General features: G+C 40.5%; 1 protein-coding gene across 4 annotated transcripts in view; it reads right to left on the bottom strand.

Annotated features, from left to right (window-relative positions):
- The window catches only part of plxna1b (plexin A1b), a 211,354-nt gene that overhangs the window by 106,288 nt on the left and 89,750 nt on the right, over positions 1 to 15,316 (bottom strand). For all 4 annotated transcript variants that reach the window (XM_008409387.2, XM_008409390.2, XM_008409388.2 and 1 more), the window contains exon 5: positions 1,265 to 1,365. In XM_008409387.2, the coding sequence (XP_008407609.1) occupies positions 1,265 to 1,365 (101 nt within the window). The remainder of the gene's footprint in view (positions 1 to 1,264; positions 1,366 to 15,316) is intronic.

Raw genomic sequence — 15,316 nt, forward strand, 5'->3', positions numbered from 1 at the left:
TCAACAACAAGTTTATTCAGCTGACAGATTTACAAGGTTTTATACTCTTTGAGGCACCTCAGTAAAGCTTTAACTTGGTGTTCAAAGTACAAGCTGCCACTTGTGTTCACTTTCACAGGATATTAGGAAAAAACTGTTTTAAATAGTAACAATTCAAGAAAAAAAAAGTTACACCATTGCCTTTTCAAAATCCCCACTCATCTGAACTCAGATTTTTCTAATTCATGTAGCAGAACTTTTATTATCTGCAGAGATCTGTCAAGGATTCTCACAGGAGGTCACATTAACCTTTTTGAAGTCAGGGTAAAGTCTTCAAGTCGTTTGTCATATTGACAGGTCGCAGCACATGGATCTTGAACTCCAGCGTTATTTATTTCACAGGCATAATGTGACAAGCAGCTGCAGACCACCTGTTGGAGACCACTGTCAAGATGGGGGGTGGGGGGCTTAACTAGCTATTGATTAGACTCAACGCAGATGAAGGCAAACAGTGTTTGAACCAGAAGCTGGAAAACTGAGTTTAACCAGTCAAAAACATAAAACCTGTACAAAACTTGAGGAAAAAAATCCCTGTGTGTTAAGACATTTTCTACATTAACGCAGGATTATCACAACATAAAAATATTCCTTCTGGCTGAAATATAACTTTCTCAGCATAATCAGCAGGTGAAATAAATGAATGACATTTATACTTTTCCTTATATATCTGATTATCCTAATTATGAGAAAAGGTTTAGTTCGAAAAAAGGTTTAGTAGTAAAATAGCACTTAACATTAAACACAATAGTCTGTCCGACAGACAAAGTATTAATAAACATGTAGACTATGCATGAGCAAGCAGTAGTCACCAAATGTAAGTTTATATCTACTAAGAGACTGAATAAAGTCAAGTGCAACAATGAACATTTATTTACAGAGCTGATGCTTCGACAAACACACACTGTAAATTGCAAAAATAAATAAAAAGTCAATTATAGTGATAATAACTATGACAAAAATGATCAATCACTGTAAGACTGAAATATGCCAAGTAGAATAAGGTTGAAAAGGAGAGACTAGTTATTTAGAACTAACTAAATTTATTCAAAGATAAATCATTCCTTCTGCGTGTGATGAAATTAATTACCATTTAAGGTTGTAGAGGGACATAAAAAGGAGTTCCTCTGATTCTTACTTTTTGTTGATGCAAGTTACAGGAAACATGGTGCCATTCTAAAATATAACATCGCAGAAATATGTGGAAGTGTGTGTGTGAAGAACTTACACGTTGTGGAGAACACACCAGCCACAGTGAGGGTCTCTGGAGCCCAAGCACTCCCCACAAGTAGTGTACTGCTCGCAGCTCTCCACTGGAACTCTCACCACCTGCAGAGAAACAAAAACCAGAGACAGAGATCTTAAGAAAAAGGATCAGTGTCACCATAATCAAAGGAAAAATATACAGCAAAGTCAAGCTGCACGCATTCAGTTTCAAATATCTGCTCTGCCAATAGTTAGTGTGCGTTTGTGCCGAGGCGTGAGAAGTCGGTGCGTGTGTGTTCTGGCCAGCGACTCCGGGTTCAGCCGTGTGTGACAGCCTTCAGTCAAGCATGCAATGGCAGAAGACTTGCAAAGCATGCTGGGACACCTGACAGGTGGCTGTGGCGACAGCGCCTGATTGACGGCTGACCTCAGAACAGCACCAGGAGGCGGAGGAGAAGGACATTTCAGAGAGTAGACTCTCAGGTCTGCAAAGCCTGCTCAGCAGGGCCTTGTTGCATCAATGTGACACGACTCCGTGTGTGTGTGTGTGCGTGCGTGTGTGTGTGTGTGTGCGTGTGTGTGTGTGAGCATGTGTGTGAGCATGTGTGTAATCACCCCGACACATCACCACCACCCCGGTTGCACCAACCTGGTGATAGGCTACAGATGTTACCTACGAAGCAAGATCAAGTGAGCGAGTTTAGCCCCTCCACTTCAGTTAAAGCTGATGACAGATGGTTCACAACATCGCCCCACCGGGCCTTACAGTGTGCTTGTGTGTTTCAAGATATTCACAGGAGATCGAGTGTGTTTCAACGTGTGACGGACAGATTGCTAGCATATGTTCGCAGAGCCGGTGTGCAAAAAAAAAAGTGGGCATGTGTTTTTGGAACGCACACAAGTGTTGCAAGTGTCAACGCTGCATTTAACTTTTCTTCACTGACGAACCCAAATTCTGAGATCCCGCTCGACTCGCGTTTCATCATGCGAAGGAAACCAGATATTGAGGTGTTGCATAAAAAAGTAGAAAGCTATTTTTCCTTTGTTTTGCCTTTGGTCTGGGGTTGATACAGATATTTTATAGGTTAATCTCTGGGACATAAAGCACGTCTCCTTGTTAATGGCTGGAGATTTAAATGGCGTTTATGGTTGCATGTAATTATTGGAATACGTCAGAACCGGAGTCAGTTCTGTTCCTAATATTCTGGGGGGTTTTTTCTTTTTAATTGCCCTTTGTTCAGACACAAGGAAGCAGTGTTTTTGTTTGGGTGCTGTTTAAAGGCATAGTAATGTTACTGTATGAAACTTATGAATTTGGAAAAACAATTATGTAAATATTAGGTGCCAATTGTTCGTTCATACATATAAACTTACAGTAACAGACCACAGCTGATTAGTGATTAGCAGAATTAAACACCACTTTGTAAAACCTTTCCACACATGTAGGCATAATGATCAGTGTTACTAACATAAGGGTTTATGTTTTCAGGTTTTCCCACGAAGCAGTGATGAGGAAAAGAGACAATGATAGATGTATGGAAGAGAAACGGGTTTGTCATTAGCTGCAGGACAGAACCAAGGTGGACGAAGGAATGCAGTTTCAAGCTCTTTAACTGGCCCAGGGAATTTTCCATAAACATGACGAGACTCGCTTGTTGGTTTGGATTGTAACTTGAAGGACTAAGCACCAAGTAAATTTATAAAGACGTTTATCAGTCAGCAGCAGGTAAATCTGAGATACTTTGGTTTGATCAGGCGTCGCCATGTATCATAAAGGCCCCAACAGGAGCCACATTCAATGGAAATAAGATACAACTATAACTCTTTGTAAAAGATGCACAATTAAATACATTTTTTTGAGATATGAAAATTTTTTAAGAATGTTTATCTTGGTGATTCCACAAGAAATCTACAGGCGTGCCATGGTGAGGGCATGGGTTTAAATACATGTTTGTTTACAGGTAGAAAATTAAAGTGAAACGGGACAAAGTGGCAACATGTGGGTACAATAAAAAAGATTAACCAATCAGGCTTTTATTGGGCCAATGCAAATTTAGAATTTTCTTGAAAGTTTTGTTTCTATAAAAAAAAACAACAAAAAAAAACAAGACAAACTGTATTGGTTTTGAATCCAACACTATACGAAGGAATAGCAATAATATAATTTATGCAATAAAGGGCTCGTAACCTCAGTAGACTTAAAGGAAGTGAATCAAAATACATGCTGTTGCTTAATGCATTTCTAGAGTTCTTTATTTTTACATGTTAAATTCAACATGAAAACGCTAGAATATTTCTGTATTTGCCCAACAAAGAGGAAATCAGCCAATTCCTCAATTCTAGGAAAACAAATGGCACATTTCTGGAGAGAAACAAGGATATGAATCGTCTAAGAGGCAAACAGACATAGAGTGGCCTTTGGTAAAAATATCTAGTATGTGGTTACATTTTTTTCACATTATAGCTCCTTTATTAAATGAAAACAAACCATACAAAGTAAAAATGATTCTGTAACCAAGAGCAAGTATTACACAAACGTGGGTCTAAAGAAACTATCCGAGTGAAAATCTGTGAAATCAAAAGACATTTGTACCAGAAGGACAATTTGAATTTCCACCTCTGCACATCACAAAGAAAACAAGCCATTGCTTCCACATTTCTTTATCAGGTCGTTTTCCCGCCATCATCATCCCTCTCTGACCATCCCATTCATTTAATATATAGCCAGAAACAAGCAGCCACTCCCTCAGTTTCAAGTCAATAAAGTAGAACCCACTACAGTAGCTTTCTGGCTGGCTTTGAGCCCAGAGAGAAAGACAGATGAAATGATGCAAATGAGCATTGAAGGGAGCTGGAAGGGAAGAGAGAAGGAGGAGGTCATCTCCTGGAAGTGCAGGCGCGATGGATGAGTGGAGGAAAAGTGTAATTGAAGACACACACAGGGTGAATTGGCAAGGACATTTTACTGAGTAGATGGAATACGGTGGCCGACGTCCGGCTATGCGTTACTGTCAAGCTGAACCGGAGCGAGGTTCTCATCTTAAAGGGGTGATAAAAGGGAGACAGAATTAAGTGCATGGGTGTCTTTGATTACATAGGGAGGACAGAGGTGGAAAAGGAGCTTGCACAAGCGAACAGATGATGGATAGAAGGCTGAGAGCGAGAGGACATCCCACGGGACCCCGTTCATTGACGTTATGATTTCACCAAAAAGGAAAAAAAAAAAAGGAAAGAAAACAGAGAGACGGGGTGAAAATGTATGTTCCCAATATCACCATGGAATCATCCCATTCCCACTTCCTTCCCCATAAATCATTTGGTCTGTTATTAAGGACAATGGTTTACATAAATCATGCTAACGGGATGAGTCCTTGGTAGGCTGCCATAATCTTATCACTGGCCTGTGTTGTAATAGCGATTGTCTGTCATTCACAATTGTTCCTGAGCTCATAATGGTGAAGACTTGGTGTGCTATTTAGTGGTGGTGCCACAAAGTTGTTAATGTGGTGGGCAAACCCATCACTGTTGCTTTTCCCAGCGGGGATATAAAATACTGGGAGCTGGGGAAGCACAAACTGCAAGAGGACACACAAAATTTGTACGCATGTGAATGTGTGTGCGTGTGTAGGTGTGTGTTTGTGCGTGTGTGTGTAGGGAATGTCGTCTAACCACAGACGCACACAAATTTTCACTTTCCCCCCACTTCTCGTGTCTCCCGATGGCTCTTTTAATGAAAGCCAATTCCAGACAGCGCGCCACATTACTCCTTTAAATGACCTTATAAACCAGACCCACCATCTCCCTTCTCTAGCAGTGACTTTATTTACAACAGCAGCCGCTGCTGGAACTCCGTTCTCCTTTCCCGCCCCTCCTCCTAACCATGTCGCTAAACCACGACATCTTTGCGCAATAAACTTTCCACCTTTCCTCTCCGATCTGTTTTTACAGAGCGCCATCACCTGCCTTTAAACATCCAGCTAAAAGGCTTTGCAATGGTCACCCCCCCTCCCAAGACCCAGAGGAACTGTAAAGCTTTCAACGCAGCTTTTCATTGGTTGTAAAATCTAAAGACATAAAAGGATCAGCCTTGTTGGAGGGTCTTTTTCTCCCCCCTCTTATTCAAACACTGAGGGAGTCCATAGTACAGTAGAAAAGGAGAAGGCGGTTGTCTGTGGATCTGCTTTATCATAAGTGAACACCTTTCGTTTCTAAACATTAAGCATTTTGCTTTCTTTCTTTAAACTGAGCCTTACGGCAGTAACGCTGCAGCTCCTTTTAATGGTACGACGACAAAAATGAGACATCAATTAGTTCCAGTTAGCAAAAAAATTAATTATCATGCAGTGGACAGCAGTGAAGCAGGAACGTCCACTGGTGATAATCAGTGCCGAGTTATCTCTGAAGTCAGAACCTGAATCTGGAAACGACATTGAACCCAAATAAACTATTTTACAATAACATTACAAAACCTGAATGATTTGCTAGTTAGACCTGTGGCAATATTTTTATTACTCTTATAAATAAAACACAGAATCTACAAAAAGTTGGCAAGCAATTACATTAAAGATTTAATTTCACATACAGATTTTTTCATTTATTTTTCTAAACAAAATGACATGCTTTTAGTTACAGACACCCAGTTTTACAAGGTCCTGGTAGGAGAAGTGGAAGCTTCATATTTCCAGTCAGATCCTTCTCTCAGTATGCAGCTTCACAATCTTCCAAGGACAAAATGTTTGCAACACATCCCAAAACTTTTAATGGCTCATGATGGGATGATGGGACAAAACTTTGGTGAGACATGGCAAAAAAGTTTGTATACAGAAATTGTGAGAAACCTAACTTTCCATGCTCTAAATGCCAACTTTAAGGGACTTTTGAGGGACGCTTTGAAGTTTCAAACTTGGAAAATCTATCTTTTGAGTAATCGTGAAACTCAAATTATATGTCGTTCTTCAACTAAATACTCGCGTTTCAAGCGTCAGCCTGTGAGATGGTGCTAGGAAAAACTTTGTATTTACTGAGCTGGCACTTGTTCGAAAATGTCTGAGAGTCAATAAAGTAGAACTTCAAAGTCTCGGCTTATGGGGCAGGAAGAGGGCAGGTATAATGACAAGCATCATCATTGCTTCTCAGTGGCCTCTATTCTGTGAAGCTACATTAACCACACCTTTATTATTTCTATAACCATCAATTAGTTTACAACTTCTACTGGATTAATTCAAGCAGACGGTAAAAAGAAATCAATTTCTTTCCATATAGCCATAAACGCCCCAGGATGACAGAGGAGCTGAGATCACACCGTTTTCTAGGCTGCAAACGTAGCGCCAATGGGAGCTGTGGTTCTTTATGCTTTGACATTAGTGCTTCTTGCCAACAGCAGTTCATTACAACTAAGCGGAGGTACATTCACCCAGCTACCCCTGAGGTGCGGTATAAAAAAAAAAGAAACTTGGCTGAACACAAGGTATCCCTGTTATTAGCAAGACACTTCTACCAGCACCGGACTACCTGCTGAGAGGCAGCGCGCGCGCATGTGTGAGCGTATACGTCCAAGCGGGGGGTCATATCAAAGACTGGGTTAGCATGTGTGCATTGAGTGGATTGTAAGGGGCTTAGGAGATCAATGGTAGGCTAGGCTGGGCTTGATGTGTTGACTGATTTCAGATAAGCTGGGAGGCAAACACGACAGGCAGAATTCGGCCCAAACTGCTCCAAACGGAGAGAGGGCGAAGGCACGGCTACAACGAACCTGTAGGACAAACATGAGGGAAAATAACATGACATTATTCGGTGTGTCACTGAAAATCGCCTTCTGTCATGTTGAGCTTGGTGAAAGATTGCTGCTACAATCCAACTGTCATTTTCTGCAGGCCTGTTTTATCAAATTAGGTCTTTATGTCTCTCAGTGGAACAAAATAGTCTCCTCAGTGATCGCTGTGATATCTGACAACTCCCTTCCTCCAGTATTTGCACCTACCAGCCTTTCTTCCTGTCCTTGCTATCTTTATGCGTCTCATATCGCGGCTTGAGCACAGTTGTTCTCTACGTTTTTCCCTCTATATAATTCATCTCTATTATCTTGCTGGGTTTTTAACGGATGCTTTTGTCTCGCTCTCATCTGAAATGCTGCTTTGATTACAATTCCAACACAAATAAGAGGCGGATCAAGCCACCTATTTGAGTGTATATATCTGAGCGTGTGCAGATTGTGTGTTCAAGGATGAAAAAAAAAATATATATATATATATAATTCAGATTCCTCAAAAGTGCGACCAAGAAAGCATGTGTTTTGAATGCACATTGTGCAATCAAAAGCTGATAAGAAGAAGAAACCCATGACTGGATGCACCTTTAGACTGCGCCTCCTTCTTATTAAAAACATCTGGAAAGCAATGGACTCATTTTCAGTAATTAAGCTGCAACAATTAAAATGACACTAAGCAAATATCATGCTCTTTACAATTTTTGCTTTTATTGGTCAAAGCTAAAATTATTTGCAATAACAAAGGCGACAACAGAGTGGTTACAAAAATCCCTCTTCATCCCCATCCTCCTCGCATGGACTTTTCTATTACCTCCTCCAAAGTAAACTAATCTCCAGCTATAGGTCAATATACTCTCAGCCTGTGTGCAGCCACTGTTCATTATAATCTGTCTGAGAAAAACTTGGACAAAGACAAAGAATGATACAGGTTTAGGAGAAAAAAACTACAGAAAACAAGGAACTAGACTAGAGGGACTGTAACAAAGAAGGAAATAAGGAAAAAGGTAACTGTGGTCAGCTGAGGTATCTAGACCTAGAGGTCTTCTAATTAAGTGAGAATGCGAGCAGCCGTCTGCTTGGTAAATGACTCTGTCACTTTAGTAAATGGACCGGGTGAGGAGTGAGGAGCCACAAAACTGGCATTTCCATTAGCACTGCCAGGCGAGCCTCCACGATGCGCAACAGCCGAGGTAAGCTGAGTAGAAGAAGAATCGAGGAAAGAGTATGTGAATCCTGCTTTTCCTGATCAACTCTCACAGGCAACTGTAACAGAGACATGCCTGATGTGGCAGAGTAGGGATGAATATGGTTTGAGGAGATGTGATAAAAGCTGAGGAGGTTTCAAGTACATGTGACTGACGGACAGTAGCTTGATGTTTCATGCGTCACTCAAAATCACCATAGCAAACAAAGAATCAATTTTCCTTGAGGAAACCCATTCTGGTTTTATGGAATTAGCACAAAATTCTAACAACTATGACATGATCTAATGGCTTTAATTTACAACATGTACATGTTTGTCACTTTCTTTCAGGGCAGTAGAAACAGTGGTTTTCAGTTTTTAGCAATTTTTAAGCCATTTCTTTAAAATCTTGAAATGATTTGCCATCAGTCATTGGCCCATCCCTGATAAAGACGCATGGAGAGGCTCCTGATGAGGGTTTAAGTCTACATGGTGAATAATGTGTGAACCTTAGGCAAACAATCAGAAAATATAAAGAGATATGCAAAAGAGCCCTTAATAACCAAGGGCTCTTCTGCATATCTCTTAGAATTGCCTGAACGAAGAGTGAAACCTCGAAAGAAGACGGCAAATGATTTACTGTTGAGTTCAAGACAAGTTATTTCCTTCTATAATCTTCAACACAGGAAGAAGATGCACCTGTCTAATTTCTCATATTTGCTACTTCATAACTGGATCCGACGAGTGGTAGTGTGTATGAATCCGAAAGCAAATTTGATCCAAATTCAAAACAAGTCCCCATTTCGCCATGCATGACCAACTGGTAATTGTTCTACCCATGGCGTCTGGTTAAGGCACAAGACTCCAAACTGCGTGCCATTTGGAGCATTTCCACAGGCCATGCCAGCTTTGATTGGCCTTGTTCCACCACCATCAGTCAGAGCCACATCCTTCTGCACCAATCACTGTCGAGCAACAGGAGGAACAGTGTATGTCCTCTTGATGGTGATTGAGAAGAAAAGCGAGTGGGGGGAAGAGAGACACCATTAACCTCCCTATCCATCTCACCCCCTTGCCTAAGCATATCATTCTGCTCTATCGCATCATCCTCTGGGAGAAGACGGTCGAGTGAAAACAGAAAGATGAGAGAAAGACGGAGCTATCAAGCGGCAGCCGGGCTTCCATTAAGGCCGATAGCATCAAGCACAAGACAAGTGTCTGAGCATACTTCTCTGACGAGGCGCATAAACACACAAAGCATTTAAAGAAAATGTGAAAAATCACAAGAGAATGATACTTGAAAAGGCGGTGAGGGGAAAAGCAGGAAACGTAATTAAGAGAATAAGAGGAAGGAAAATGTGAAACGCTTTCCCTTGAGTAAAGACAGAGACTTTCTGAATCTCCTGTCATGGTTCTGAAGGAATTATTAGAATACTCAGGGTTTTTTCTCTACCAACATTACATCACAGACAAGATGAGGCTTGAAAAGGGTGATATTTGAGAAAGAAACATACCTAACAGCAAATTATGTTTGCTGAATTGCTGCAGAGGGAGATAAGAAAAGCAGAAGAAATTGTTTAAGCAGTATTTAAAATGTAGAGGGATCTGCATTTATGTTTTTATTTAACTTCTTGTCAAATTTGGAAAGTCTTGAGCTACTTCATTCACATCATACAAGACCATCAGTGCACACTGTGATATAATCTACATTTCAACTAGAAATGGAGACATTCTGATTGAACAGCATGGGTATCAAACCAGATGTTACATTTTTTTTATATAAATAGACAACTACTATTTCATTTTGCTGTTTGATGATTATGCTCTCAATTGTTCACACATACGCATGACGTCAGTACTTTAAAAATTTTAACCGTTAACAGCAGAAATGCTCATATAAAGGGACTAAAATCAAGCAATTTTATAAGCTCTGCAGCTTAATGTAAATATTTACATCTGAAGTTATGTAATTAGCAATAAAGTAAATATTAATTCAGCTGAAGGTATCTTAAAATTGCATCAATATAGCTGACAGTACGTCTAATTTGTTCATGTTTTAACTCCAACCCTACACTCAAAATCATCACTAAACAAAAGCATTTTGAAAATGAACATTTCCGTATATTTGAAATTAACTCTCTAAGATATTAAAAATGAACTTCTCCCCAGTTTTCCCTACAAGAAGTCACAGTCATAACAAAAGCAGCATGAGAACATATTTTTTGCCTGAATCATACAATGGCCATGTGAATCTTGGGATTTTTAAAACCCATCAGCTGAAAGTAACGCAAGTCTTTCCTGGGGTGCTCGAATTCGTCTAAAAATACAGCTGAAAGTACTCAGATAGTTGTCGGAACTTTTTCCTTCATAAAATGCGCCAGAGAGTGAATGAGGCCACCGACACGCAGCGCGCAGCAGTCCATGACGAGCCATATTGTTAATCATACGCTGTGAGAGCTCATTCCTGTGCTGAGAAAAGGTGCTCTAATAGTTTGAACTCTTGTAATTGAGTGCCATATACCTACATGACTACACCCCCTCCACCGTTTCACCCCGGCCCCTCCCCTCCCTGTGACTGTACGCCTGCCCGCCTCGCTGCACCAGATCTATTAACATTTCCATAACAATGACCATCGCCTTGGTTAAAAGTCTGCATGTCTGGGGTGTGGACACACGAGCACTCCCAGAAGCTTTGCAGCAAGTAGACGTAAAAGCTAAAAAAATATATTTAAAAAATCAGGGTGCTCATAAATCTAAATGAAGAGAGGGAGTGCCTAATGGGCTTGGTTAATTAATATTAGCGAGAAAAATAATACATTTAAATAGTGCCTCCTCTTTTATCTTACTCAGTTTTCAACAGTAGCCCATGCTTAAACACTACATTATGTGCTTGTTAACTTCAGGATTTCCTCACTCAACCAGAGTTTGATAAATTGTGGGAAATTCATCTTGAAGCCACTTATAACTGACTGATTAGCTGCATCTATCCCAGCGAAATGGCAGTCTAGACTGATGCAACCAGCTGCTTATTATGTATGTTGATGTCACTCTGTGCTAATGTGTTTGCTAACGAGATTGGCAGTGAACCAGTAATATGTGAATGTAAACAGATCAACACACACAAACACACACAGAGGACTGGTGTCTGACGAAGGCCTTTGGGGAGGATATTACTTGATGAGGCCATGTTCAGAAACCCAACAACACAAAGAAGGCCATTGTTTGGGATTGTAGTGACTCATACCAGTAGCTTGTAAATGGCACAAGAACTGTGTGTGTGCGTATAGTTATGGGCTTGAGTCTTCAGATTCTTTTGAGAGATGAGAATTTTGTTGAAACATCGTTTGAGGATTTTTTTTTCTTTACATAAAGCACAAAGAAAAAGACAATGTAGTTGATTGCCACGTAAACACAGTCTGCAAATATTTGTGAAAGAGTAACTAAACCCCAAATCAACCCTTTTGTTGCAGTCTTTAAGTTTCTGTGCAAATTGTGACATTTTCATGTAAACCTGTTTAATTCTCCAAGCTTGACCTTCTTGGGTTAAATGATGACTAATGAGTTTTCCTTTTGGTTAAAATGCCTTTGCTTTACATTACTTTTGAAGAGGTTGTAAAAAAGTTTAGAATTAATCTCATGTTTTGCATACTGCCACACATTTACTGTTGCCTACATGGCTTGGGATAAACCATAAACAGAACTTCTTATGGCTGTCTTCATACTGCCAAAACTTATGCAGATGATTATAACCTTGACTTTAAGCTTCAGTGCAACTGTCTGCTTGCTGTGTTCCTGGTTATTCGTGATGTCGTTTTTCAATAATGTTCAATAACAGTTGTATTTATACAGAATTTAAATTGCATGCATTGTACTTTTTTTTTTTACCAATTATGTAACCTCTGGAGGCAAGCAGCGGCACTCGATTTTACTAGAGGAAATTCATTAAAGAGGGACACATAAAAAATACACACATTCATATTTTTATGTGAAGTATTTTGTTCTAGCCACATAAAAATCACAACAAAATACATTGAGCTTTGTGGTTCTAAATGAAAATGTAAAAACATGTCTGAGTCTGAAAACATTTTGTGTGCAAGATGTTGCAACATTAACACATGAAGGTTGTCCTTACACACAGTTTTCCACAAGTACGTGGGGTCTGTTTCCTCTTTCCAAGTTGCTCTCCTTTGCTCCAAAAGCAAGTTGCCTTCCCACACCAAAGATGAATATTCATGCTTCCAGCAATTAGCCAGTGTTGCACACTAAGGCACTACCATATTCAATAGCTGCCTTGAAAGGAACAAGGATGTGTGTGGCCATGTGTGGATGACATTGAGGCCGAGCGGAGAGAGAGAGAGAGAGGGGGGTTGGGGGGAACTCTGGCTGAGGCTTCAAACGCTGTCACAGCTTCCTAACTTTGACTATAAAATGGAAAGGGAAGTGATTTGATGATGAAAAGTCTTGACTGAGCCAAGACACCATGAGATGATTTCTTACGGCGAGAGTTTTGCTCAAGAGATGCTTCAAAAAGTTGGTATTGACTCAAAGGGTGACATTGCTTTTAGTGAAGCTCGCCGTGCAGATAAAACGACTCCAGCGAAGCAGAAGCACAACAACAACATCACTGCTAACCTGGTGAAAAAAAAAAAAAAGGATTTGCATCCGTTAGAAGATGTGTGCGTGGAATATTTGGAGGTGACTGAATAGATCATTGTTGCCGACGTTTAGATTTCAAAAATGTCAGCAGCAGGTGACTTTACGATTCGCTACGACACAAAGTGAAATCTGCCACGGTGATAAACAATAAGCTTTCCAGTGAAGGACACAGAGCCAGCAGAGTGACTGCAGTCAAAAGTAAGCTGATCTAAATTTCCTGCAATAACACACCATCTCATCAAACACACACACACAGCGGGGCCGTCTGCTCCTGCTGTCATATCCTCCATTGATAATAACGACAGTGATGAATATAGCTGGGACCGAGCGAGTCATAAATCACTAGGCCTTCCCCCCCTAACTCTGACTCACCGCCTGCGCTTCCATTTGTGTGTGTGTGTACCAGCGTATGTGTATGAGGGGGGGGACTTGTTGTAAGCTACGCATCACTGGATATGTCCACTGACACCTTAATGTGCTTGGCTTGTCTTAGGAACCCCCACAGGCAACCAGTTACACACACCCACACACACACACACACACACACACACACACACACACACACACACACGCACACGGAATAAATACATAGGTGTGTGTGTGTGGGTGTGCGTGTGCATCTTTTTCAAGGAAAAAGTAGAAAAACTCTTCCATTCAGTCTTTCCACACCCATATTTCTCTAGAATGTATGATTTTCAGAGATGCACCCATTTGAAATTTGAGGTTCAGTGTTTTCAACGCTTTGATCTTCCAACATCCGTTCTGGTTAGTTATATTTTCTGTTTAAGGCCTATTATGTGCATTGATTAAAAAAAAAAAAACATCAGAGAAGATTGGGACCACAGATGGCATCTTACAGTCGGAGAGGGAAAGTAGTTATTTCCAGTGAATGCGCACAGTCACTTAGTCACTGGATGATGACGAATCATCTTTGTTGGATAAAATTGAGCACACAAACAAGGAATTTGACTTTAGCTCCACAGTCTCACAGGATGCAGAAACTACGTTTGTCCTTCCTGTTATCTGCTGAAAGTCTTGCTCTCTCACAGACTGAACAAATGGCAGCGATATCTTAGCATGCAATTTTATTTAAAACAGCCTCTGACATCTATGTTCTTCATCTGATTTCATTTCAAATACCTCAGTGGTAATAAAAATAGCTAACTTTGAGTCTTCCTCACCCAGTACCAGTGATACAAAAGGCATTTATTGATTCATGAAACATCTGCCTTTTGAGTCAATCAATATTGAAAACCATCTGATTCTGGTCAACAAATAGCTTAAAGATACAGTACATCTAGGGCAATTTTACTACTGTTTCCAATTTACAAAAAAGAAGTGTTAATGTGTGTATGTGCACGCAGTTGTATGGGGGCCGCAGCAATATCAAGAGATCATTAAAAATATGGGAATGGGATCAGTGGAATGCATTTGAGAGAGGAGGGCTCAATTTTGGCTTAGACAGAAACATTAAGTGTGTGCGTGTGTGTGTGCGTGTGTAGCAGCTGAAGAGAGGATTTTAAAAAGTAGGGATGGGGGCATTGGTAGAATAGATGGAGGGCAGAGGATAAAGATGAGGGTAGGATGGAGGGTGAGCGAGGGGAATTGCCCCCTCGAGTCATTAGTGCTGAGGAGGAAAGGGGTGGGGGGTAGCTTGGAGGCCTGGCAATGGTAGAACCCCATTCTGCTTAACCCAAGCCTGCTAACCATTAATGGGGATCAAACACAGCGAGATGAAGAAGTGGGTACGTATGTGACAGACTGAATGTATGGTGTGTGTTTGAGTGGGGAAAAGGGCAAGCTGGGTGTATAGAGGCAGAATGTTCTCGAGTGCGAGAGGCTGTTCTGGAGTGTATGTGTGTGTGTGTGTATGAATAAACCATTTGAATTCGAGTTTAAATTCCCATTTTGTGTTTGGGTCTACACACAACATTATCTGTCCATGTGGCCCACAGGCTCTCAGCTGCCACAAAGTGTGTTTAATCCCACTGGTGCATGTATATTAATGCATTAGCAACTGAAGATGCATCAATTAATCTGCCAGAGATCCAAACCATCCAGGTCAAATGGGGAAAACTGGCAACAAAGGTTCTCCTATTGTTAAAATCAACAGAAAGAATTTAACCTCCATGATAAAAGAGCAGATTTGGTCTTCATCTATAAAAAGAATAACGTATCTATTGTCACATGATAGACTTTTAGTTTTACCGTTAAGTGTAAAACAGTTTGTGTGCTGTGTAAAAACAAGTTTGCTCTGCTGTGTTAGAACCTCTGTTGTTTCATTCGAGTCATGTGGTCTCTAATATTTCTAATAAAGTTTGTGCTTTGCTTGTTTTAAACCCGAAAAAGGGAAAATACATATCACAATATGTACGCAGCCCGTAGTAATTTTGAATCTTACAGTAATATGTGCTGTTAGCATTTCGTACTTTGCAAATTAAATGAGGTAAAATGTTTTGTGGGAGTCA

Source organism: Poecilia reticulata, linkage group LG5, assembly GCF_000633615.1.
Source record: "Poecilia reticulata strain Guanapo linkage group LG5, Guppy_female_1.0+MT, whole genome shotgun sequence".
Lineage (NCBI taxonomy): Eukaryota > Metazoa > Chordata > Actinopteri > Cyprinodontiformes > Poeciliidae > Poecilia > Poecilia reticulata.